General features: G+C 53.5%; 1 protein-coding gene across 7 annotated transcripts in view; it reads right to left on the minus strand.

The window, feature by feature from the left end:
• Nucleotides 1-9,459: 9,459 nt before the first annotated feature.
• The window catches only part of SEPTIN9 (septin 9), a 134,652-nt gene continuing 119,875 nt past the window's right edge, over nt 9,460-24,236 (minus strand). For all 7 annotated transcript variants that reach the window (XM_042032665.1, XM_042032667.1, XM_042032669.1 and 4 more), the window contains 8 exons: nt 23,767-23,895; nt 23,311-23,392; nt 22,475-22,612; nt 17,285-17,402; nt 14,865-14,960; nt 13,951-14,047; nt 12,391-12,442; nt 9,460-11,603 (listed from right to left, as the gene is read on the minus strand). In XM_042032665.1, the coding sequence (XP_041888599.1) occupies nt 11,468-11,603; nt 12,391-12,442; nt 13,951-14,047; nt 14,865-14,960; nt 17,285-17,402; nt 22,475-22,612; nt 23,311-23,392; nt 23,767-23,895 (848 nt within the window). In that variant the 3' untranslated portion in view covers nt 9,460-11,467. The remainder of the gene's footprint in view (nt 11,604-12,390; nt 12,443-13,950; nt 14,048-14,864; nt 14,961-17,284; nt 17,403-22,474; nt 22,613-23,310; nt 23,393-23,766; nt 23,896-24,236) is intronic.

Here is a 24,236-nt window from a genome sequence, read left to right on the forward strand (position 1 = left end):
AGACACTTGGTGACATTTTCCCTTGTTCACACGGAGAAAAAACTTGCAATCTCAGGCCTATCTGCATGACACAGAAATGTCATAAAACTGAGGATCTGGAAGCAAGCAAGGGAAAAGAGAAAGAGCAGTACTTTGTATTTTGAGTTTGGCTCAGGGTAGCCTCATACAGGAGGACCCATTTCCCAGAGCTCAGCTTTAGTAACTCCCCACAAGACGGTGCCACCCAGCCCTGCCAGGCCCTCACCAGCTTGCTCCAGGATGGTTTCAGCACATTTAACACATATTTAATAGCTGGAAACCTCTCTGAACCTCCAGCCATTTCGCTGGTTTCAGCTCTGCTGGTGGATCCTTCGGTGGGGCTCTCTGCCTCCCTCTCACAGACCTTTTGTGCCACCTCCACACCAGCCCTGGCACAGCTGCTGACGTACCTGACACACCCCATCAGAAAACCCCTTCCCTTTCCAGGGCTCCATTCCCCAGGGTGTGCAGCTCATCCCCACAAGGTGTGGGATTGCCAAAGCAAACTGGCCCCTCAGCTTTGGAGAGCTGCCAGAAATCAAGTGCTGCCGACTGGAAGGAACACAAGGAGCACGGGAATCTCATCCAAATAACCAACACCCATTTTCCTGTCTCAGCTTCAGCACCCCAGGCTGCTCCTCGTGTTCAGACCAGCTATCTTTAAGCCCCTCTGACCTTCTCCCCTGCTTTATTTTTGAGCACATGGAGCTTGCCCATCTTTGGCAGAGAATTTCCTTGGAACTGTTGATTCCTCATCCATCTAATTTAAATTTACCTTATCCAGGTTGTGGCCAAGGCTCTGTGCCAGTGACTGCCCATGCTGGTGGCAGATCATTTGTTCTAGTAACCCCCACGCTGCTGGCCCTACACTGAATTTCCTTCCAGTTCAGCACAGAAGAAAAAAAACAATGTCCTGCATCCCAAACACATTTTGGTGGGTGATCCATGCACATGAAAGTCCCACAGGATGGCAGAGATTGGATAGCAGCAGCTGGATTCAGGGCTCGGCAAAGATGAAGATGTTTTGTGCTCACCTTAGCCATTCTTATTTACACCCCCAAACGCAGCACCTGCTCTCCTGAAATCCTACAGCCTCTGCAAATTAAGAGACAGATTGTTCCAGCTCCCATCCATGCTGCTGCTGTCCTTGCAGAGGAATTTTACACCCAAAGCTTTGGCAAAACCATCCGGTCTGGGCTGTGCCTGCCAGCCATCACAAGGGAGGAGTTGGGCCAGGATGTCTCCCCCATGTAAAACAGGATCACTGCTCAAGCAACCTCCTATCAAATGGGAACCTGCCCATCCAGTGGGTCCTTCCTCCCTCATCAGAGGGTCTTAAACTCACCAGAATCAAGGGCTCTTTCTTTGCTTGCCCCTGAAAACCAGGGGGAAGCTGCAGATATACTACGAGCACTCAGGAGGAAAAACACTACAGCATCTAAAGGTACTTTAAATGATTTAGATACAAACTTGCCTGTAATAAGACATCTATTTTGGTTAATCTCTTAGTTGCAAATCTTGAAACTCTTGAACCTGCCTCAGGCTACTGTCAGCAGCACTTCATTTAACACTGCTTATTGGGAATAACTGCTATTTCCCACTGTAACCTCCAAACCTCTTAAAGTCTCTCTTATTGCTCTGCCCAAATATACTTGCCTTCAGGATACAGGGGTTTTTTTCTTGCTAAGAACTGTTGAGATGATTTGAACGAGCTGAATCAGAGGAGACTGTTTCCCAGGCAAAGCAGCCAAGACTCAAAACACCATCCCTGGGATATTTCTGGAGCGATTCCTTTTTTTTTTTTTTTTTTTTGGGCATTTACTCGGGTTATGAAATCCAACGGCTGCACTTTGATCACTCCTCACAAGCCAAGGAGTGGAAGGGATGGAGGGGTGTGTTCATCCTCCAGGAAAGTCACCTGGGGGAAGAGATCTCCATCCCTGCCCGCACCTGGGGCTGTGGAGACCATCACCAGCTCACCATGCCCGTGGTCAGAGCTCTCTGAGGAGACTGCTGGGGGCTTCTGCAGCACCAATGCAGCTCTTGTGCTCTAAACGCAACCCTTTTATTTAATGGGGCTGCAGAGCCACGGTGGGCACCAAACTGTGACTGTAGTCCCACCCACCCCAGCTCAGCAGGTTTGATTTTAAACACAACCACTCGGGCAGCTGGACCCTGGACATACCCAGCACTGTCCTGATGGGTGCCACAGCTCCAGCCCCAACAAATCTGGGAATTGCAGCAGTCCCGAGGCAGGGGTGAGGCCCCTCCCTGTGCTGCAGGGAGCCACTGCCCGATTTGTTGCCAGGCGGTGGCCACACGAGTCCCCGGGCAAGGGCAAACAGAAGCACAAGAGCCCTCCAAGTCTTTTAGATACGGCACTTAACTACAATACAGGATTTTTCAGCCCAGGCCTGTGTCTGGGGCAATCACTCATCACTGCAGGTCTGCAGACCCCAGCGCAACCTCAGTCGTCACCTTCCCTCTGCTCACTGGGAAAAGCTTTGGTCACTAAAGGGTTTTGACCCACGTGGAGCAGGACATAGGAATGAGGGACCAGGACCCCAAAGAAAAGGGACTGACCTGACTTGGGATCAGTTTCTATTCCCATCAATGTGCTTGAGAAAGTAGCCAGCATTAAGGGATTACAGCTCTAGGGGTTTAGAGACACACTCTCACATCCATCTGCACCAGCTTTCACACAGAAATCCTGATGGAATAAAAACCCAAACCAGTATGAAATATGTGTGTATAAGCTGTGATAAATAACAGCCTGTCTGTACAGGCTACAGGGCCCTCTCTGCTCTATACATTCACCCTGGTTTAGTAGGGATGAAGCCACCAGATAATCCAGTCTCTGCCAAACCATAACCAGCACAGCAGGAACCCACGTGCTGACTGCAGGGCCAGATGGGTATCACACTCAGAGCACTCAGCTTTGGCACACCACAGTCCCTAGAAAGCTGCAGAGGCCAAAACTGTGTTTCTCCAGCCAGTGCCCAAAGCCTCTGCTTCCCTGTGTCTCCCTGCTCTCTTCTGATCTGGAGCTGGCCCTTAGCCTGAGCTCAAGTTGCAGAAAAACACTCCACCAGATATAAAACAACTTTTTCCCCTTCCCCCTAAATATCCCTCCTTGCACAATCAAAACCAGACACTGACACCCCACTTTACCCCTGCTCAAGGCAAAGCACTCACGGGGAGGTACCTGCACAGCCCTGGGCTTTGGGAGAATACTGGACCATAGCACACAAAATTATATGTATAGTTACAGCAGAATAAAAACCCCTTGAACCCACTTCTCCCCACATTCCGGCTCGCACAGAAGTTGCCAGCAGGACAGAACCATCCCAGGAGCTCCAGATCAGGCCAGACCCACACATCCTAACTCCAGGCAACGCTTCCTCCCCCAGCACTCCTAAGAGCAAACAGCTGCTGCTTTTAAGCCCTGCGGAGGGTTTAGGAGCGGAGCACCTGCACCAGCAGCTGATGGCACTTACTGCTCTTCAATTAAGCTAATTTTGCACCAGAGGGGAGAGAACTGCGACTGCTCACCAGGACACCCCGCTCCCCCAGCCCTTGCGCTGTGACAGTGACCTGCAGCAGGTACCGGAGGTGCCTCGATGTCCCAGCCAGAGCAGAGAAGCACCAGGGTGGCTCTGTGAGCACAGGAGGGTTCCCGGAGGAATCCCTGGCCCCCTTTTCACAGCACAGCCACTCTCCCTGTGCTCTGACTCCAGCAAACACAGCCCGGTGTTCCCATGCTGCACTCACTCCCCTCACTGGCACTGACGATGCAGCACAGTGGCCTGGCTGACAGCAGCAAAAAACCTCTGTTTAAAACATCTTTCTCCTGCAGCAGGAAGCACTGAGAGTGTGGTGTGCTCTGATAAACATCAGAGGTGCCAGACTGAGGTGGGAGAGGTCCAAGACCAGAGCTTCCAAACCAGCGGGAAGCATCCCAGGTACCACCACCAGCACAACCCCAAATCTGCCCGCTCCTCCTCCATGAAGTGCTCACAAAAGGAAACCTCAGACATCCGTGGCCTCTCCTTTCCTCCACAGGGCTCAAATGGGGATTGGTGCCTCCTTCTGCACATGCCAGTGGAAAATCCCCATTGCAGCCAGCCCTGGGGGAGGAGCTGAGGAACTGAGGGTGCCAGTCACATACCCAGAGGTCTTTTTAGGGCACAGAAGGCACTTCCAAGGTGTCACCCCTGGTCTTACCCTCACCCAGAGATGGGTCCCTCAGAGCTGTGCTCGACATCCATACATCTTCATCGAGGGACAGATGGTCATTAGAGATGCTTCTTCCAAATCCTTTGTATCTTCATCCATCAGTCAGCTCTCTCTGCTGGAGAAGGTCCCTTCCATCCTGGAGAGTTTCAGGAGTAATTTTCAGCCATCTCAGCTTGCCCAGTAATTTTGTTCCTTATTGAATATTGCTAATGACAGGATTTTAGACTCTCGGCCGTACATCCACTTTCTGTTCCAGTATAAATTTTAATCTGTCTTCCCTCTTCCTTCTAGACAAGTCTTTAAAAAAAATTAGTGGAATAAAAAGGAAATCACCAAGTAATTGAAAAAGAGCTGCTAAAAAACAGAAAGGAAGGAAAGCTGAGGAAAGTTATAATGATTGAAAAATTCAATAAAATTGGAGGGAAGCAGGAAAAAATCCAATTTTTAATGAAACGGATGGCGAGGTGTCACTGGGACATGGCAGCAGATCCCTGGAAGGCGAGCTCTGTCTTCCCACCCAAAGTCAGGCTCCCCCTCTATGTGCCACCCAAAACCATCACCCCCCTCCCCTCCCCTTAACTAGAGGTGCATTTTCTCCTCTCCATTCTCCCTCAAGCTAAATCTTTTCAGCTGGTGCTTTCAAAGCCTAACCAATAAAATGTTGAAACATTTATTTGTGGGGAAGAAGTTTTCTGAAGAAAGCAAGCGCAAAAGATGATGTTTTACCAAAAGCTTCGAGCAGAAAACGGGAGGTTGGAGTTGAAAAGCTCATGCAGATGAATCTTGAATGGTCTATTCTCACCATCATAATGAGCACATGCATGATTAATGAAAATATCTATCCTCCTAGCCCACTGCAGCGAGTTAATATTTAATCCAAAGTCCACGTGAAAGCCCAACCTCTCCTGGTTCCTCACCTATCTTCTCGTTTCCTTGGAAATCTCTGAACTCTGCCAGCTGACCTGAGATTTGGCTCTTTGGGGCTGGCTTTTCCTGGCTTTCTGCATAAGTACCACAACTTTTGATCCCGAAAGCGCCGTCACTTGGGACCTACAAGGTTTCTCAGATAATCCCGTGGAGCCGGTGCTTTGTAACGTGCCTCACTTTGATATTCAAGGCAAAGCTGGACAGCCCACACATGAAAAGACATCCTTCCCTTTCTTCCCAGGCTTAATTTCATCTGCAAATTAAACATATCGAGACAGATATTTATAGAGGAGTGCCCTGATCCCCCCGAGAGGCCCATGGAGGCTCCAATGTGTAATTTTACTTTAGGAATATGATTTTAATCTTGGCTTTCTTTTGAGGTGGCAGGAGAGGAGAAGGGCAGGGAAGGGGGAATGCTGGAGGTGGGGCTCACTGAGCTCTGCTGCCCCACAGTTTGAGCCCTGGGCTGATGCAGTGTGGCGTGCGTGGATGTACACAGGGGGTCCAGGCTCTTGCTGCTTCCCTGTCCTTGTCCTCTGCAAAGCTGTTTCAGGACATGGGCCTTGAAAGGTGACAATTTTTACTTTTGAAAGAACGAGGTCTGTAAACTTTGCCAGCAAGAGCTTTCAGCTGTGACTTACAAAAGAAGCCAAAGCCAAACCAACCTCTGAAAATGGTGCGCAGATTAAAAGAACTACTCAGCCCTGGGTCCTGATGGTCCTCTGTGACGAGGAGCTCACACAGAGTCATCCATCTCCCTGTATCCCAGCCCTCCATCCCACATTTTCACTGTGGGCCACGCCCAGCACTAAAAAAAAAAAAAAAAACCACAAAAAAAGAACATTTTGGCTTAATTCATTTACAGATATGCCCTAGAGCAGAGGATAAAGCACTTTTGTTTTCCAGTTAAATATTTCCATTTTATCTTCTTGTTAAAGAGTAACTCAATGCCATTCTTTTGGCCGGCATCACTCACTTAAACATCCTCCTGATGGGAAGAGTTCAGGGGAGGGAAACTTGCAGGAAAGGTGGTTTCAGTAGTAATAAGAAGAGGGATTTTGGCACATTTCTGCATGCTATGAGGTATGTCTTTAAGCTTCAGTAAACTTTTGGAGTCCCTGGGAAGACGGTAATGTGCCTTTGAAGGAAGTATGACTTATGAAATTGCAGTTTTTAGCTTAGTTGGGTAATGTTAATGAGAAAATATCATGGGCTGTGGGTGGAAGTCTCCAGAATCCCATAAGTCAGGAATAAATTATTCTGTTTTCCTAAATGAAGCGGCGCCGTGCAATGCTGCTCCTAAATCAGGCTGATGGTGAGAATTATTTATTAATTTGTGCAGGACCGGAGAGAAGCTCAGGCAAATAAATACAAACTAAAGTGCGTGAAAGAGTTACAAACTCGGGCTTGCTGTGGGCATGGAAGGAAAGGCTTCGCTGAGGTTGTGAGAAGGAGCAGGAGGGTTGGGGCCAGCACCTTGTGTGATGGAGGCAGCGTCAGGAGATGGAGGTGGAGGGACAAATCCTCCTTTCTGCTGAAGCCACAGTGGAGATGATCAAACCCCCCCACAAGCTTTCAGCTGCAGTGCAGCAGCTTCCCCGTCATTAAAGCTGGAGCTCTGCAGCTCTGCCTGTGCTGCTGCAGCCCGGCTCACACATCAAAGGGAGATGTTTCCCAGGAGGACAGCTCCCACTCGGGGAATTCAGGGTTTGATGGCCCAGGAAAGTCCCTGAACAGCAGCTCACACCGAGCAGGTGATGCCGCATCCCCCTCAGGCTCCTAGTGCTCGGTGGTGCCCTTGTTTGGGGCAGCACAGCTCATCCCAAGGCTCCATCCTTGCAGCAGGGGGTGGCCCTTTGGGGCTCCCAGCTCCTTTGGGCTCTGCAGGTAGCACACAGCTCAGCTTCCCCTCCTGCCAGCACCTGGCCTCGTAGCCAGAGAGGATTTATTCCTCCCTGAGCAGGTCTCCAATGATGGTATTAATCAGGGAGATGGACGAGAGCAGCCCCGTTTATTGTGCGCTGTGGGTGAGTGATAAGTCTGCGCCGGTGCCTGGGATAGCAATCAGGAGAAGGGAGCCAAAGGAAGAGGAGGGGAGAGCAGCATTGTGGGTAAATATGTGCGCTTCTGGTGGTGATTACCCTCCAAGTAATTAGTTTTTAAATCAGGCAGACGTTTCGGGAACTACTCGCTATGAGCTGCTTTAATTATTTATACTCCCTTTTATTCTTATTATTTATAGTCCTCCTCTTTGGATGGAGGTGCTCTTTGGAACCTGACCCATCTCCAGCCCTCCCTGCCCCAGCAGCCGCCTCCTCCAGGGCTGCCAGGCACCCCCAGAGCCCGGCTGTGCTGGGGGGGTCCCCTCGCCCTCCCAGAGCCAGCAAGGGAAGCGAGGCCCCATCCTTGCTGTGAACAGCCCTGTTCAGATCAGTAATTAAACTCTCACTCATCTTCATTTCCCTCATTTGTTAAAGTGAGGCCACTCAATAAGCCATTAGTGCAAGGTCCTTTCTGTCAGCCGAGGCATCCTTAAGGCCCATTTTCCTTGGAGACAGCTGGGGAGGGTGTGGGCAGGGGGAGCAGCCCCTTGCCTGCCCCCTGCTCTGCCCATCCACCCCCTCCCAGGTCACTCCTGCCCTTTAGCCGAGGCTCTGGGGAGCCAGGGGGAATTTTGCAATGGCCTGCCCTTCCCCCAGCTGGGATTTTTCCCACAGCACCACACAAGTTCCATCAGAGCATCTGGTGTTTTTGCTCTCCCTTCGCCAACCCCACCTCTCCGGAGCTTCCTAACATCTGGAAGCCATTCCCTGCACCATTCCCATGAAGGGACCTCTGACCCGCTGAGCTCCTCCCCTGGGCTAAACAAAAGCTGCCCTTACTGCTGAGCTGGGAAATTTTGCCTGCATTCCCCTCTCTCCATCCACAACCCATTTCTCAATGTGTCACCAGGACAGCATCTGCCTGGAGAGCCCTGGAGCATCCTCTGTTCCATCTCCCTCCATGGTCACACTCACGTTCCAGAATCTGCCTGGAGAGCCCTGGAGCATCCTCTGTTCCATCTCCCTCACATGCTCAGACACCAGCACTGAGGAAAACTGCAAAAAAACCCCAAATCCCAGCACAAGATGGGGGGAAACTGCTGCAGATTCCCCCAGGAGCAAGGCCTGTGGTCCATGCTTGTAGTTAGTACAACTACACGTTGATTTTCCCTGCTCCCTCCCTAAGAGCTTTTGTTGTGGGTCTTGCTCTGGTTACAACAGTGAGAACACCTTGACTTTCCTGCTTCTCAGCCTGGAATCATCTGTGAGCTGTGGGGGTGAGGGGGATTTGAGCTAAAGCACACACAGAACTGCTGTGCAGCACCAAAACTGGAAGGGCATCGCTAGGGGTGGGTTTGGCACTGGAGCAAAGGGAGGGGGCCATCACTGCACACCTCACAGATGCCACGTGAGGTGAGACAATTCACTGCACCAGAACCCAGGTGCCAGCAGAAAAGCAGAGTTTAAATGTTCATAAGCCTATCCTGTGCTCTAGACCCCCGCAGGAACCCAACCCCACCTGAGTGCTGTCCTGCTGGGTTTGTTTTCATCCTCTTCCACAAGCACAGAATCCAAGAGGGGCTGAGGCTGGAAAGGAGCTCTGGAGGTCACTTGCTCCAGCTCCTGCTTAAGCAGGGTCGCTTAGAGCTGGTCACCCAGGAGTGTGTCTGGGTGGCTTCTGAGTTCTGTTACTTGGTGGCAAAAATACAATAAACAGGTCAGACAGAGATTAACCCACCAGAGGGGCAGTGCCAGCTGTGACACCAGGGAGAAACGTGGTTTTCAGGAAGGTCCTCCAAGTGAAGCCAACTTCCAAGGGCATCCCAAGGCTGACCCTGCAGTCCTGAAGGTTTTGAAGACCATCTGCCTGTGGGGCCAAAGCCACATTTGTGTGCAAGACCAGCTCCTGCCTGCCCTTGAACTAGGGGCAACCCACTTCTCCATAAAAACACCAGGAAGCACAGTGGGAACAGCTTCACCATGGAAGCAGAGGGATGGGACCCACCTGCCTCCCTCAGGATCATGCTGGCTCCATCCCAAAGGTGCTCAGCACAAGCAGCTCCAGCATTTTGTAGGGTACCCGGGGCAGGTGTCTGAGGTGGGATGAGTCAAGGGAGTCAGGAATTATCTTTCACCCTAAACAGGTTCTGGGCTCTTCCACCATCCCCAGCCCCATGGGGTTCGTGCAGCAGTGATTACACCACAGCTGGGAACAGACATTTCCAAACAAGCCTCCTTCTATTTGCATTCGAAACATTTATTTTGGGAAATACATATTAAACACTATTATTTATACAAAATGGACTAAATTTTCATAATGCTTATAACCCCCAAAAGGCCATTTTAATAGATCTGGATGAAGGGTTTTTTTATTGTATTATTTTCTTTTTTTTTTTTCTTCCAAAAAAAAGTCAGGTTACAAAGGAGAAAGCGGCGTGTCTTGCTTGGCCCAGCTTGAGATATCAACTAGAGGAAAAAAAAAGTTTTAGATGGCATTTGCAGAAGTGCCTCACCACAAGAGATTTTTCTCCCCTTTCAGTCTTTTTTTAACACTTGAAATATATTTTTTTTTCAGTTAATACACGTTTTTGTTGTTGTTTTTGCTAAAACATAGCAAATCAGCAAGTAGAGAGTTGCTGTTCCCCAGCAGCTCCGTGGGGCTGTTGTGGAGGGGGAATATGAGTGAAGGGGAGAAGGGATCCTCACAATGCATCCCCCTTCCCCACACCCCTTTGGCTGCTGGGGGGGACATGTGGGGAGCCCCTGAAAACCTGGGCATCCCCAGCAAGGGGAGAGCAACCTCCTCCCTCCTCCAGGTCACCTGTGCTGAGCCAGGCTCTGTCCCCCGTGGGCTCTGCAGGTGCCTTCCAGTGCTAGAGGATGGGGCACGCTGCCACGTCAGTGCGCGCCCCCAAAAACGGGTGATTTGCAGGAAGTTTTTTTCCCTTCGAGAGGATTTGGAGACTGGTGGACAACAGAAAGGCCAGGGGAGCTGGGGAGAAGGGGGCAGGACTGCAGAGCTCTGCTCCAGGACCCCCCTGCTCCTGTGTCACAGTGCTACCTAACGCTTGCAGGGTCTTATTTACTGGAGACACACAGAAAGAGGAGGGTCTGGGGGCAGAGCAGGGGGAGCAGCACCCACAACGCTCCCCAGCACCCCCCCCATGGCTGCAGGGCTCGGTCAGCACATGCACAGACCCCCTGCACAAGGACCAGCAACACAGAGGAGGATGTTCCCTGGACACACATCACACAGGGGACCCAGGGAATGAACAGGAATGAACAGATACCCAAGGGCCTCCTCTGGCGTAGGAAAAAGCCCAAGAATCACCAGGGTCAGACAGGACAACCCTTTACCTCCCACCACTGCTTTGCAGAGACACAGTTCCACACTCAGCCCCCTCTGGACAAACACACTCCGAGCCTTCAGCGGACAAAGACCCACCCAACTGAATGACAGAATAAATACACAAGTGTTCCCAGGACACCAGCCACAGCTCGGGCCCGAGGGAGAGGGAAGGAGAGTCTCTACAGAGATTCACAGCCTTCTCCAGGCTGCAAAGACAGACAAGGCAGACCCTCCCTCCCCTCTCCCACGCTATTGCAAGGTCACAGTCTGAAAAGGCACTTCTCCCAAAGCAGGTCGCTCTGCCTGGCCGGGGGTCGGTGACAGGCGAGGTGACACCTAAACACTCCCAGTTTATTGCAGGTAGACAGGGTACAGGGGCCGGGCTGGGGGCTGGTGGGTCCCAGAGGGCTGCAGAGGGTTCAGAGGAGGCGGCAGGAGACAAGGATGGCACTGTCTTGCTCTCTTCATCCCACCGTACCTTGCTTCCCAAGGCTACGTTCACCCGGAGGAACCCTCGCCTTCAATGGACGGAGAAGAGCCCCTGCATGGAGGGGCTGGAAGGGCTCCCAGGACACCCCAACCCCGCTGGCCCCACAGATCTGCTCCCCAGGGTCCGGCTGTGGGGTCAGAGCTGGGCACAAGCGAGAGCCCGACCTCCACAGAGGGACGGTCCCCGGCCCAGGGATGCCGCTCTGGGGGCCGAGGACAAAACTCATGGCACAAAGCGGGGGGAGAGCGGCCACCCCACTCCACGTCTGGTTATTTGGTCAGTTAACATGGCAGGGGGTCGGGGAGCAGGGCAAGAGGGACAGTGGCAGAGGATTTATATAAAAATAAAGGGGGAAGAGGGGAGAAACAGCGAGCGTGAGCGAGCGAGGTCCTGGCTGCGAGGCGGTTACATTTCGTTGGCCACCAGCTCTTTGTCGGCCACGCCGTTGGACAGAGAGCTCTGGCCCTCGTTCAGCCTCTTCACCCTGTAGGCTTCGAAGTGGATGTTGCTGGTAATATCCTTGATGTTCTGCATGTGTGTCCTGCAGGAAAGGGAGACAGAGCAATCACGCCTTACTGGGCACGGCTCAGCCGGCCCAGCCTCTGCACCCCAACCACGCCCCAGCCTCAATGGCCCCTCCTGCCCTATTGGTTAATGGGGCCTTTAGGGCACAGGAGGGAAGGAAAGGCAATAATGGGCAGCATTATTGGGCAGCAGGAGCAGGAACCTTCACTGGTGCTTGGGGACACAGGAGCTGTGGCTGTAGAACACCCACCCAGGGAGATCCCGACGCTGCCAGTCCTGGGGTGAGGTTCTGTAGCCCCACACAACAATCTGCCAGCAACAGATCACATGTGAAGAGTTCACCTTGCAGCCAAACTGGGGAGGAGCCCAGTGCCCCCTCTAGCAAGCCCAGGGGGCTCAGCCTCCCACTGCCCCGCAGTCAAGAGGGACCAGCCACTGCCCAGACCCCACAACGATACCCCAGTGGAGGGTGACGTCTTTGAACTGGGGATGAGACCTGGCACTGGTGAGGGACCACTAAGGCCAAAAGCTGGAGCCACACTGCCAGCAGTCCTGGAGTGTGTCCTGACCCCTCCATCGCTCCTCTCCTCCTCTATCTCAGCACAAGAAAAGCCCCCTGAAGCCTCATCCCACTGAGTGCGGCCACCCCTCCGAGTGGCAGAGGGCTGGGAGGGAAGGCAGGGATGGCGGGGTGAAAGGGTGGAGGGATGGAGCAGCAGAGCAAAGCAGCAGCTGCTTCAAGGGCTGTCCCCTTTCCCTGGATGCCACCTGGTGACCAAAGGCTCTGGGGACAGGGCACTGACCTGATGAGGAGGTCCCGCAGGTAGGCGAACTCACAGTGTGTTGTGTTCTCCACTGGCAAGAGAGAGAGACCCATCAGTGTGCACCCATGGCCACCCCCAGGGCAAGCAGGGCCTGGGGGCTTCCCCAGCGTGTGGAGGGCACAGATGGGCACTCACCGCCCGGGGTACAGGTGCAGGACTCAGGAGTCCTGAAAGTAAAGTCCAGTAAAGCTGGCAGCAGCTCCCTGCCCCAGCTCAGCCCTGGTGAGGTCTGAGTGAGCATCCACAGCCCCTTCCCAGTGTGTCCCACCAACAAAAGGGAGCTCCCAGCAGCACGCCCAGCACAATGCTGGGACCCCCAGAGCCCCAGACAAGGCAGGGGAGGGGCACAGTGAGCTTTGCAGTGAGCACCAGGTGTGTCTCCACAGAAGAGTTTCATCTGTAGCTGGGCCATGAGCATCCTGCAGCACCCCAGGCACGCTGGTGAGGGCTGCCAGGGCTGTGCAAGGACAGGGACTCCTGCTGGCACAGGCTACTGAAGCAGGAGTGCTTGCAAAAGGGATGCTGCTCCACCACAATCAGTCTGACAGCTGCTATTTTACCCCCAAATGTACTCAATTTTGAGGGTGAATTCCTTTTTTTGATTTTTTTTTTTTTTTACCCAATCCTGTACATAGAATAGCAGGATCCTTTACGTTGGAGAAGACCTCTAAGATCATCGAGTCCAACCATTAAACACCATGCAGGAATGGCAAAACAAAAGCAACACTGCTGTGCAAAGGCTGCCCATGGCCATGGCTTTGCCCTGGGGGTCTCCCTGTGCTGGAGGCAGCTGCCACAAGCAGAAGGTGAGGGTTTAATGGATCCCAATGAACTCAGAACGTTCAGGGAAACGGCACGAGAGGGCAGCAGAGCTTCAAAATACACTGATTTTCCTGGCAGCTTTGTTAAACCATCCCTGAACACAGGATTCCTATTAAAAAGACTCATAAATGAGAGGAACCTGTGAAGTGAAGGGGAGGAAGATGAGAGGGGTGGCACTGGAGACGAGCCAGCTGGCTGCCAGGAACCACGAACAGGGAAATGTGTAGATGTGCTGGAGCCAGGAGCTTTCATCCAGCTTTTAAACAACGATTGTAAAATGGGGGAGAAAAAAGGGACACACTCATGGGAAATGGAAGAGGGAAAAAGTCCCACAAGGGCACCAACCAAAGGCATGGTGGAGGGCACAGATGTCAGGGGAAGGTCCTAACAGGGGCTTGAGACACAGGGATGTCACTGGTGTGCCCTCAAACCCTGCTGTCAGGCATTTAACTGTGCAAGAAGCACAAGCCAGGCCACAAGACCCCCAAGAAATGTCCCCTCCAGCACTCAGCAGCCCCCCAAGCCACACAAAGGCGCAGGAACCCAGCACGGGATGATTGGCCAAGGTGTTTCCAGTCCTCAAACACCAGAAAATGATCTTTTTTTGGAGGAGCAGGGAAGCACCACATACACCTCAACTTTTACTGCTGGTTTTGGACCTCATTGCCTTCTGCCAGGGCAGAGATGGGCTCGGGTGGGGAAGCAAGGACAAGGTACCTTCAATGGTGCCCCACTTGGTCTTCCTCCCAAGGATTCTCCTTCCGTTCACCTGGTACTCCTGGTCACTGCCCACCACTGCAAACGGGATCATTTCCTGTGGAAAGAGAAAAACCAGGCTATGTTTTCTTCCTGACAACTGGCCAGGAAACCAAACCAGTGAGCAAAGTCCCATGCTGAGCTGTTTCCAGGAGGGTTTAATGGGATGAGCTGGTCTGCCCCTGATGTTCCTGAGCAGTGCTGCCTGCCAGGGTCCACAGGCAGCACAGGGCTGGGTACCAGCATCTCTCACACGTGTACCCAGCCTAAAACCAGCCCAAACCCAGCCTAGCCCAGTCCCCCACTGGCAGGCGCCAGGTACAGCTGAAGCAAAGCTATCCAAAGCTTCCCTGGGAATTGCCCCCAGCATCTGGCAACCTGTGGCCAACTCATTTCTTGATCCAGGTTGGTGTCTTTGAACTTCAGAGTCCCTAAAAGATTTTTTTCTTCCTTGAATTTGTCCAATCCACTCTAGTGTGCCAAAAAATTGTTGGCTGATTCCACTAGCATGGAATTGCCAGCTGCAGGCAGCCTACAGGTGAAATTCCATCCCAGTGCTGGGAAGGCTGCTGCCCTAGCCAGGGATGGGCAGGCACCTCTGTTCCCTGTGCCTGGGGCAGGGGAAGGGGCCATGGACCCCCTGCTTGCTGGTGGGGATGGAGATGGGGAAGGAGTATGGCCACCTCCCCCACAAGCCCTTCTCACCCTCTTTCCACCCCTGCTCTGAGCTCTGGCAGGATTCCTGGTGCTGGGCAAACCCCATGGACAGGGCACAGCAGTTTTGGGGAGAAAACAGAGGCCTTTTGGAAGGGACCCTTAGGACATCACCGGCCCCTGGAGCTGCAGGGCCCGTCCTGCACAGCCCCTGCACTGACCCGGAATTTCTCGTTCACCAGCCGATCTTCAGAGTCCTCATCAAACTCCTTCTGGGGATACACATCAATCCCGTTGGCCAGGAGATCAGCCATTATCTGGGAGGGGAGAGCAGAGGGACAGGTGAAGGACAGGCAGGCACAGCAGCTGCACTCCCACCACGGCAGCTGCTCCCAAAAGGGTCTCTGAGCCATGTCCAGCAGCAGCATCTCCCTCTCCATCCTAAACACTGCCCACCTGGGGGACAGAGAGCTGTGCTCACCTGCCACACACCCACCAAGTGCTTGCCCTGGAACCTCTGCAAGAACCTGGTGCCAAGGCACAGCTCAGGCAGAGAGTGAGATGAAGTTACATGAGCTGGATGTTGTTTAGGGATTGGAAAAGACAACAGGGCAACCCAAGCTGCCCAAGCAAAGGGGAACGCAGCTGCCAGGCTTGTAACACAAAGGTAAAAAGCTGCTCTCTGGTGTTTGTTTAGACTCCTTGGAATTTGATCTGAGGGGACAAGGACACAGATTGGAAGAGCAGACTCGAAGGACTTTGCCTCTGTGCAAGGCCAAGAGATGCTGAAATCTGATTCCTGGGTGGAGGCTCAGCTCGTGGGGAGCTTGGAGGATCAGCCTTCTCCTACAAGGCTTCAAACCCAACCCAGCCTGGCACCTGCTCCCACCACTTCCTACAGCAATAACCCCACACCATCCTACAGTTCAGGTTGGAAAAGGAGTGGATCCAGCCCAGGGAATGCCCCCAGCCAGGCTCCCACCCCCCACCAAATCAACACGCCGGGTTTAGGGGAACAACCCAACAAAGCCAGCTCCAGGGAGCACATTCCACTCACTCAGCACAGCACTGGCACCAACCTGCAGCCAGGCTGGTGCTTCACATCCCCTGCCCACGCCATCCAAGCCCAAAACCTATCACCTCTCTGAACCAGCTACACCCCCAGATGCAGACAGGGCTCTGCTTTTGGAAGCACACACGCAGCCACACTGGCACGAGTGGAAAAGGTCCAGCCTGTGCCCACCTGGCCTGATTTGTACCACCTGCCCTCTCATCTGCACCAGAGAATCTGGAGCTGGGAGCGTGAGGAGAGAGAGCAAACACACCATGTGGCTACGTGTTCTCCCTCCATCCGAAAGGATTTGGGGGGGGGTCTGGTTATAATCAGGAAGCAATCAGAGATGGGGTGAGCTCATCCTGTGCTGAGCCAGAGCAGAGCAGCAGAGCCAGGCACTGTCCCCATGGTGTTCCATGGTAGCAGCAGCCGAGGGCGCCCGGGTGACATTTGAGGTCCCGGACTCACTTTGTAGTGCCAGAGCCAGCTAGTCACCTGCAGACACAGGGGTAGGTGCCCCTCTGAATGGGGCCAGCAGTCTGCAGAAGCCACCACAGAGAGCAGATGTGGCACTGTGGACCTGCCCCTCTGTGTCCCCTCACCAGCTCCTCACAGAGCTCTGTGCAAACAGCCTGACAAGCCAAGCGAGCCCAGCCTGGATTAGCCCTCAGCTCCATTCCCAGCCAGCCTCTAGCCAAGGAAACTGCTCACAGAGTTTGGATTCAGCCCCCAAAACCAGACTGGGTATTTCAGTGCCTGATGCTGTTCAGCAAGAACTGGGAAGACACCGGTGTGGGAAGGAGTGGCTCACCCTCTCCTGCAAGGAACTGTGGAACCACTCCTGGCTAAGGTGTCATCCTCTCCATAACCAAAGAAACGCCCCTAAAACTGCCCTTTTGGCAAAACCCCCTTTCCCTTCACTTCCCCCAGTTCAGACTCACAGATCAAGGAGCTTGGTGTTTTTTACTTCTGCAGGGAATGCTGAGGCCACCACGCCTGCAGCCACATCCAGCGCCCACGCAAACGGATTTACAGTCCCTTACTAAACCCCCAAATGGGCCATCTCCCCCTCTCAGAGCACAGCCCATGCCTTGCTGTGGATCCAGACAGCCCCTCCTCAGCTCCCAACCACGGGAATTTCATACCTTGCTTTCCTCTTAAATCTTGCCCAGCTGGGCTCAGCAAACCCAGACGTTTTTGCCTGGTTCCTGTATGAGTGCATGATTGCTGCAGAGGGAGCGTTTTCCAGCCCCTCCGTGCAGCACCATCATTCCCAAAATAACAGAAACCAGCCTGAAAATAACAACAACAATAACAAAGGAGGCAGGAGAAGCAGGCCCGGAGATGTAGAGCTCCAAACTTATCCTGTGCTGACAGAGGTCCAAGAGAAACACAAGGAAGTGCTTGGAGAGCAGGCCTACCCTGTGGCCACGCGGGATCGCTCCGAGCTGCAGCCGGAGGAATGCGCTGGGCTCCCGGCCAGGCTCTGCCTGCACAGCCCTGCCGGGGGAGCCACGAGGGGGAGAGGGGGACCAGGGGATGGGGTACCAGGGATGGGAGCCCAGGGAAGAGGCAGCAGCCCCGTACCCGTTGTTTGAAGTAGTCCCTCTCCTCCAGCGTTAACGTGTCGGCTTTGGCGATCACCGGGACGATGTTGACCACTTTGCTCAGGCGCTTCATGAACTCGATGTCCAGCGGCCGGAGCCTGGAAAACAGCAGGAAGAAGGGGATTTGCACTCTGAGGCTGCTGCAATCCCCTGGCAGAGAGGGGCATTCAAAGAGCAGACAGAGAGGGAATCACTTCCTTTCAGATAGGACGAGTAAAGGCATTTTCTTAAAAGCACAACAGCGCAGAGAGGGTTTGAAAACGCTTTAAACATTTCCCTTTCAAAGCTCCTGCTATCGCCTGTGAACCCTCACAAAGCCCCGTGAAGTGGCAGAGGGCTTTTATCTCTGCACGGCCACACAGGACTGCGGGAACTTGCCCAGAGCTACTTGTGTCCTTGGTGGAGCTGGGATGAGAGCAGGGTGATGATGGCTGCCGGGCCAAATCAAAACCTGCTCCAGCTCTATCCAAGCTGTCAGCGACCATCCTGGGACAGCACAACACAGAAATGGCCACAGGTGACCATTCCTGCTCACGCTCCCCTCTGTGCTGAGCACCAGTCCACGGTTACACACAAGCTGGGACTGCCTCTCACGTTCATCAGCTGGGATTAAAAAAAAAGCTCTGGAAATTCTCCAGGGGCTCTCAGAACACAGAAGAGATGCTGCTTGTTCCAGAGGGTGAGAATGTCAGAAAATCTCTACAACAAAAGTCTCAGCAGAGGAAAGCTGCAGAGATTGCATAACTCAGTGATCAGCGCCTTGGGAAATCCCTCCTGAGCTGACAGCACGGACACGGCTCCAGTGCCACACTGCTCCACATCCCAGCCCTGCAGACAGCGATGAAGGCACCTGGCCACAATGCCCTCTCACCCCTCAGTCCTTCCAGAAGGTGTTTTAACTGCTGGGGGTCCCAAACCAGGAGAAAACCCTCCTTGGGACACCTCCAGTTGCTGCAGTTCCCCCTTGGTGGCTCTGGAGGTGATGGGGACATGCAGCACAGTTGAGTAGATATTGCCTTGAAAAGGAAACCTGGAGGTCCCAGGGTCCAGGAACACCTTTGGGGTAGGAGCCTGTTTGAAATGGGCCCTCACTGAAGGGCCAAGAGAGCCACTGCCAACACTCTCAAGCCAAACCCCAACTTGGTCTCCTCGGGCCCTACAAAGGGCTCAGAGACCCCTGCAGACCCAGCCACAGGAGCGCAGAGGGGAAGGGACTGATCCTGCTCCTCAGCAGCCACCAGGCAGTGTCCCCATCCCAGGGGGACACCTCTGCCTGGCCCCAGTGCCAAGGGAGGGACATTCAGCCCTAGAAAGATCCACTCAGTTCCAGCTGATGTTAAAACAGCAGCTCCAGGCTGCCCCAGTGCAGCCAGCACTGGTGACCCAGCTGAACTCTCCCCTGGTCATACCCACTCCTCTCCCAGGGATGGAGCTGGACTGCACCAGGTGGATCTTGTCCCCACACACCAACAGCACACACAGCCCTGAGCACGTCATTAGCGCACGGACAAACGAGGTCCTAACACAAACACAGGGTCACAGATCACCCTGGGCCCCAGGAAAGAAAGATTTTGGCTATTAAAGGGAAAAAAGAATAGAAAAAAGCACAAGGAACCCCCCATGGACACATCTAAGCTGACTTGCTGCTGGCAAACATTGTTTGGAGCTCTGCATAATGTATTTCCCAGACCTCCAAGGAAGTAATGCAGTTATGCTCCTTTCCCAGCAGAATTCTTTCCCCTCCTCTCTCTTTGCTATTTTCCAAACAATTTTTCTCCTCTAAAAGCTTCTTCCCCACTGAGCCTGTGTTCCTGCCTCTTTCATCAGCTTTTCCTTTAAAGACCAGGATGCATATAGAGTGAATGCAGATGAATCCACAATCAGGCAGACGTTTGAGTTTCAGCTCAATCTACACATTAAAAGCTCAGTTCCGATCCCTCCGATCCCTCACATATCTGGAGGATGCCGACGATGCCACAGTGAGCCAGAGAGGAGGAGGCAGAGCCACAGCTTGCCCACACCCCTGGGCACACCCCTGCTGTGTCCAGCAGCACCACCCAGGCAGAGTGACCGTGTCCATCTGCACCCAGGCACCCCTGACACAACTTTCTGCTCCCATGGGCTCCTGCAAGTGCCTCATCCATGGAGGTCACCTCTCTGCACCACCCTGAGAACACCAAGGGACTCCCCAGCAGAGCAAACTGCATGTTTTGAGGGTATTCTGCAAGTTTCTAGATATTCTACCAACTTCTTCTAGGTAGCCCCTCCCAAACCTTACCTATGTGAGAGAAAGTTCACCTTTTCACTAAGAACAATGCCTGCCTGTAGCTACACATCACATTCATGTGAAGACACCAAAGGAAAATACCTGGATTAAGGCGATGACAAGTGCTATTTGCTCCAAGCACACCACCGAAGAGAAGGGAAGGCTGAAGAAAAGAACTAATCTATTTTCTTCCCCTTCCTCAAATGGTCTCTGATATTATTAACTTATAATTAGACACACACATGCTCTGGGCTTTGCTGGGAAGGGTGGAGGAGCTTGAAGGGGACTGGATGGGCTGAAGCAGGAGATGCAGGATGGGCTCCAGCCACTTCAGCCTGTGCTGGTTGTTCCCTCATCCCCTCCTGCTGTGGGCCTGGGGGAGGCTGTGCAGCTGGGCATGCCTTGCCAGGGCTGGGCACACATTCTGGTGGCCAGGACACACATTATGGTGGCCAGGACACACGTTATTTCTGCCACTGTGCACAGACAGGATCTAAGCAGAGGCTCATTCCTGTTGGCTGCCCTGAAATGCTGTTACAGGAATCAAAACCCACAGTGAGCTGCAGAGTTATTTCCTTTTGGTTGTGCCCCAGATCAAACTAACAGCAGGAATCTGAGCTGTGTGTTGATCAAACACCAGTGAGGACCCAGCAGCTGCCCAGCCCTGCTCCAGGAAGCTGCTGGGCACCTGAGAGGGGCAGCCAGAGGGGAAAGAGGGAGTGGGTGGCAGTCCCTCAGCCACCAGCCCTGGTAGAGGCAGGAGAGGTGCTGATCAGGCCAGGCAGAGCTCCAGAGCCATTTCCGAGCTGAACAGAGCTGTGCAGGGGTCAGAGCAGGGATATTTATTGGGTGGCAGAGCCAGGCTTGAGCAGCTGCAGCTGAAAGCCCCTGCCAGCACCATCCTCAGCCTTCACAGGCACAGTTACATGGGAGTGTTACAGGCTGTGTGTGAACTGGATGGGCTGCAAAGCCTGTCCTGAACTCCCTTGTGAACTCCCTTATGCAGCAGAAACTTCTCTGCTGATTAACCCTGAGCTGCCTGGATGGGACAGCCAGACTGAAACAGAGCCAAGCAATCCTCTGCTCTGGCCTCTGAATCTCTGCACCTGGTCAACTTTACTTTTTTTTTTCATCCCTCACTCCTTTTTATTTAGGAAAAAGCAAGCTCTCACCCAGTGCCCTGTCAAACCTAACCCAGCTGCCTGCCACATCCATGTGCCAGGCAGTCCTGTGCCCCACCCACCCACACCACCAGGGAAGGACAGATTGGACACGAGTCACCTCTGCTGCTCTGGCTGCCACACCGTGAATATAGCGGCTCCCAGGTAACACAAACACCCTGTGCAAGCACATCCTCGGAGGGCAGCACCAAGCATCCAGGATGGTGAGTGGAGCACGGTGGAGCTCCCAGAGAAGCAAAATTTCCCATCAACTTCCCCCTCCCAGTGGGGCTTGCCCCCTTCACTCATGCCTCAGGTGGCAGGAGGGCACGGGTGAGCCAGTGACAGCGGGGACAGCCCCAGCCGGGCTATCAGGCTGCGGGGAAAGAGGATCAGGGCTCAGCAACAACGGCCCCCATCTGCCGGGCTCACTCGGATATTGGAAACACATGTCTGCTGGAGAGAAGGAAAAAAAGCAGCTGAAAATCCACACAACTGCTGTTGGCCGGCGGGTGAGAGAAACCAGAGCGTGGCTGGAGAGGCTCCGCCGGGGGACACGGCAGCGGGGCTCCACATCCCTGCCTGCCCTGCCCGGCACCCAACACTCCCTGCAGCCTCTGAGCATCAGATGTGTTTTCTAAGAGTTAAACAGAGCGGTGAGGAAAAGCTGGAGCACAGCTAATGCTGCAAGTCAGACCTGCCGAGGCAGGGGCTGAAGATCTGGGCTGAGATTAGTGGGACCAACACGTTAGGCTGGCCTAAAAATGTCATCTCCCTTTGAAACCTTCTGTGCTTTATTGTATTCAACCATAAATGTTTCGTCAGCCCCTCTGCTCCTGATCAGTTACACAAGAGGGGCATAACTGGCCCATGCAGTCATTTTATTCCAGTGAAGGATGCATTTTTGGTCTACCCACTGACAGAAGCAAAACAAAGTCTTTTCTATTGGAATAAATCTCCGCATGGGGAAGTGGAAAAGGCTGTCATGAATACAGTGCTGGAGGCTTAAGTTTACTTTTGAAAACAGACCCAAAAACATCCCCAATGCTGACAGAGCCAAAAGTGGAAGGAATTGACACAAATCAAAAGGAAACTTGGGCCTCGTTTCATGTTGTGATACTTTAAGTCACATTTTTCAAGACATTTTAAGTGCCCCAGATTTTCAGGGTGGGCTGTGTGCCTAGGAGGGGAAAAAAGAAAAAACAGAAAAGGGAAAAAAAGAATAGAGCGAGATCTGGGCCTTTTGATGTTGTCACTTGAAAAGTGCCAGAGCCAGGAGAACTCTGGGCTGAATAAACAGCATCCCACTTGCAGACTAGTCAAACAACCTACAAAATACCCTTACAGGGTGAGGGTGTTCGCTGCCTTGACAGCACAAGGAAAACTGGCTTCTCCCCTTACAATGTCAGGGGCAAAGAAAAAAAGAAATTAATGTTCTGCTTGCAAAAGTAGCCTCTCCATCCAATTTGAGACCTGGTCCATCCTTGGTGTAGCAAGCCAGGTGACCACAGCAAAGCCAGCAGCTCCCTGGAGCTCAGAGATGATTTCATGGCCCCTCAGAACAGGAAACACCGCATTTCTCTGGGGTACAGCAGCTCTGTTACTGCAAGGGCTCCAGATGATACAGCCCTAAAGGACAGCTTCCTCAAGTCCCAAAAAACATGGGAGGATCTCAGGGAGAACTGCCCTGATGGGACACAGGCAGGGGAAGGCCGAGGGGTGGCAGGGACAGCAGGGTACGTACGAGTGGCCCGTGGCTGGGATGAAATAAATACAGCAGTGCACCCGCGTGTCGGGGATCCGCTTCTTCCGGTTAATGTTGATCTCCTCCTGCAGGTACTTCTCGTACTGGTCATTGATGAACTTCATGATGGGCTGCCAGCTGCAGGGAGAGAGGAACACGGGGTGGTGGGGTCGTGTGAGGGATCTGGACCACCCTGACCCTCCCACCTGGGCTGGCTGCGTGAAGCAGAGCCTGCAGAGCCAGGGACACTCAGCATCTCATAAATCACAAACCTCACGTGTTCACTGCTTAGCAACTCCATGCACTGCTGCAGGAGGGTATTGACTGGCTGGTTTAGACAAGCAAGTGGCTAAATGTGCTCCCTTCTCTCCTTCTGGACCTGGCTGTGGAGCAGGACAGGGCTGAGACCATGTCCTGGCCCCTTGCACGGTGTCATGGCACAGGAACACGAACAGAATCAAAGCCCACAAGCCCAGCTGGTGGTGGGGACAAGGTACCTGCCATGGGCCAGGGAGCCATCCTGCAGAACCAGACACTGTGCCAGGGATCCCGGGCAGAGTTCAGCCTCCAGAGCCACATGAGCGGGGTCTGGGGACTGGCCCTGCTGGCACACAGCTGCTCCCAGCCACAAACAAAGGTTGTCTCATGCCTGGAACAGCAGGATGTTTGTGGCTCTCCCAGGGAGCATGGCACTGCGCTACCACCACAACAACCTCCTTCCTGCTGCCCACGGAGCAGGGGGGCACAGCGCCAGGCTACAGCTCTGGGCACGGGGTCAGGAGGTGCTGGGGCTCTCATGCCTTCCCCCCTGCACCCAGGGCAGAGTGGCAGCTCACCAGTTCTCGTTGTTGATGTGGTCCCCAAAGCCCGGGGTGTCGATGACTGTCAGCTTCATGCGAACCCCCTTCTCCTCAATCTCTGAAAGAGAGGAAAGCTGGTGTGTGAGGTGAGTGTTGATGGGTGCTTTGGCCAAGCCCATCCTCCCACAATCAGCTGCAGAGCTGGAGCTTGCTCCCAGGGGAGAAATGCACCTTCACAGCCCCATATCCACCCTGAAATGCCACCCCCACAGCCACCTCACTGGTTCCTTCCAACAAAATTAACTCAATGCTGATTAATAAATAAAAAAGAGACGTTTTCTCAGCCCTGCAAGCATCTCTGGATGGTAAAAGCCCGTTCACAGGGATGGGAGTGGAGGTTTATGGAGGTCCACAACCCCTGTGAGTCCCCAGAGACACAAGGCAGAGCAGGACCTAAAGGCAAAGCAGCAGGTGGGACCTGCAGAGCCTCACCGTGAGTGATGGATTTGATTTCAATGGTCTTGGGGATCCGCTCCTCAGAAGCTGGCTGTACAGATTTCCGGCTGATCTTGGATTTGAAGAGAGTGTTGATTAACGTGGATTTCCCCAAGCCGCTCTGACCTGGAAGAGAGCAGCATAACTCAGAGTCAGCACTCCCCCATCTCCAGGCTGTGCTGTCAGGGGCCAGGGGATGGGGCTGCTGACAGACTCAGGCTGCACTGGATGTGCTGGAGGGATGGAGAGAGAGAGGGACGAGGAGCAGCTGCTCCCCTGCAGCTCCCCCGAGCCAAGGAGCTCGAGTCCAGCCCAGCCAGGAGGATGCTGCAGGTAGCAAAGCCCCTCCCTGGCTCCAAAGCAGCTGGTTCCCTGCATCCAGGCAAAATCCCAGCAACCCCGAGGACAGGCAGACAGTGCTGGGGATGTTTGAAGGGCTGTGGTGATGCTCAGCAGGGCTCGGGGAC

The sequence above is a fragment of the Corvus kubaryi genome, unplaced genomic scaffold (assembly GCF_017639235.1).
Source record: "Corvus kubaryi isolate FWS band 111438036 unplaced genomic scaffold, C.kubaryi_AGA036_p1.0 37353, whole genome shotgun sequence".
Taxonomy (NCBI): domain Eukaryota; kingdom Metazoa; phylum Chordata; class Aves; order Passeriformes; family Corvidae; genus Corvus; species Corvus kubaryi.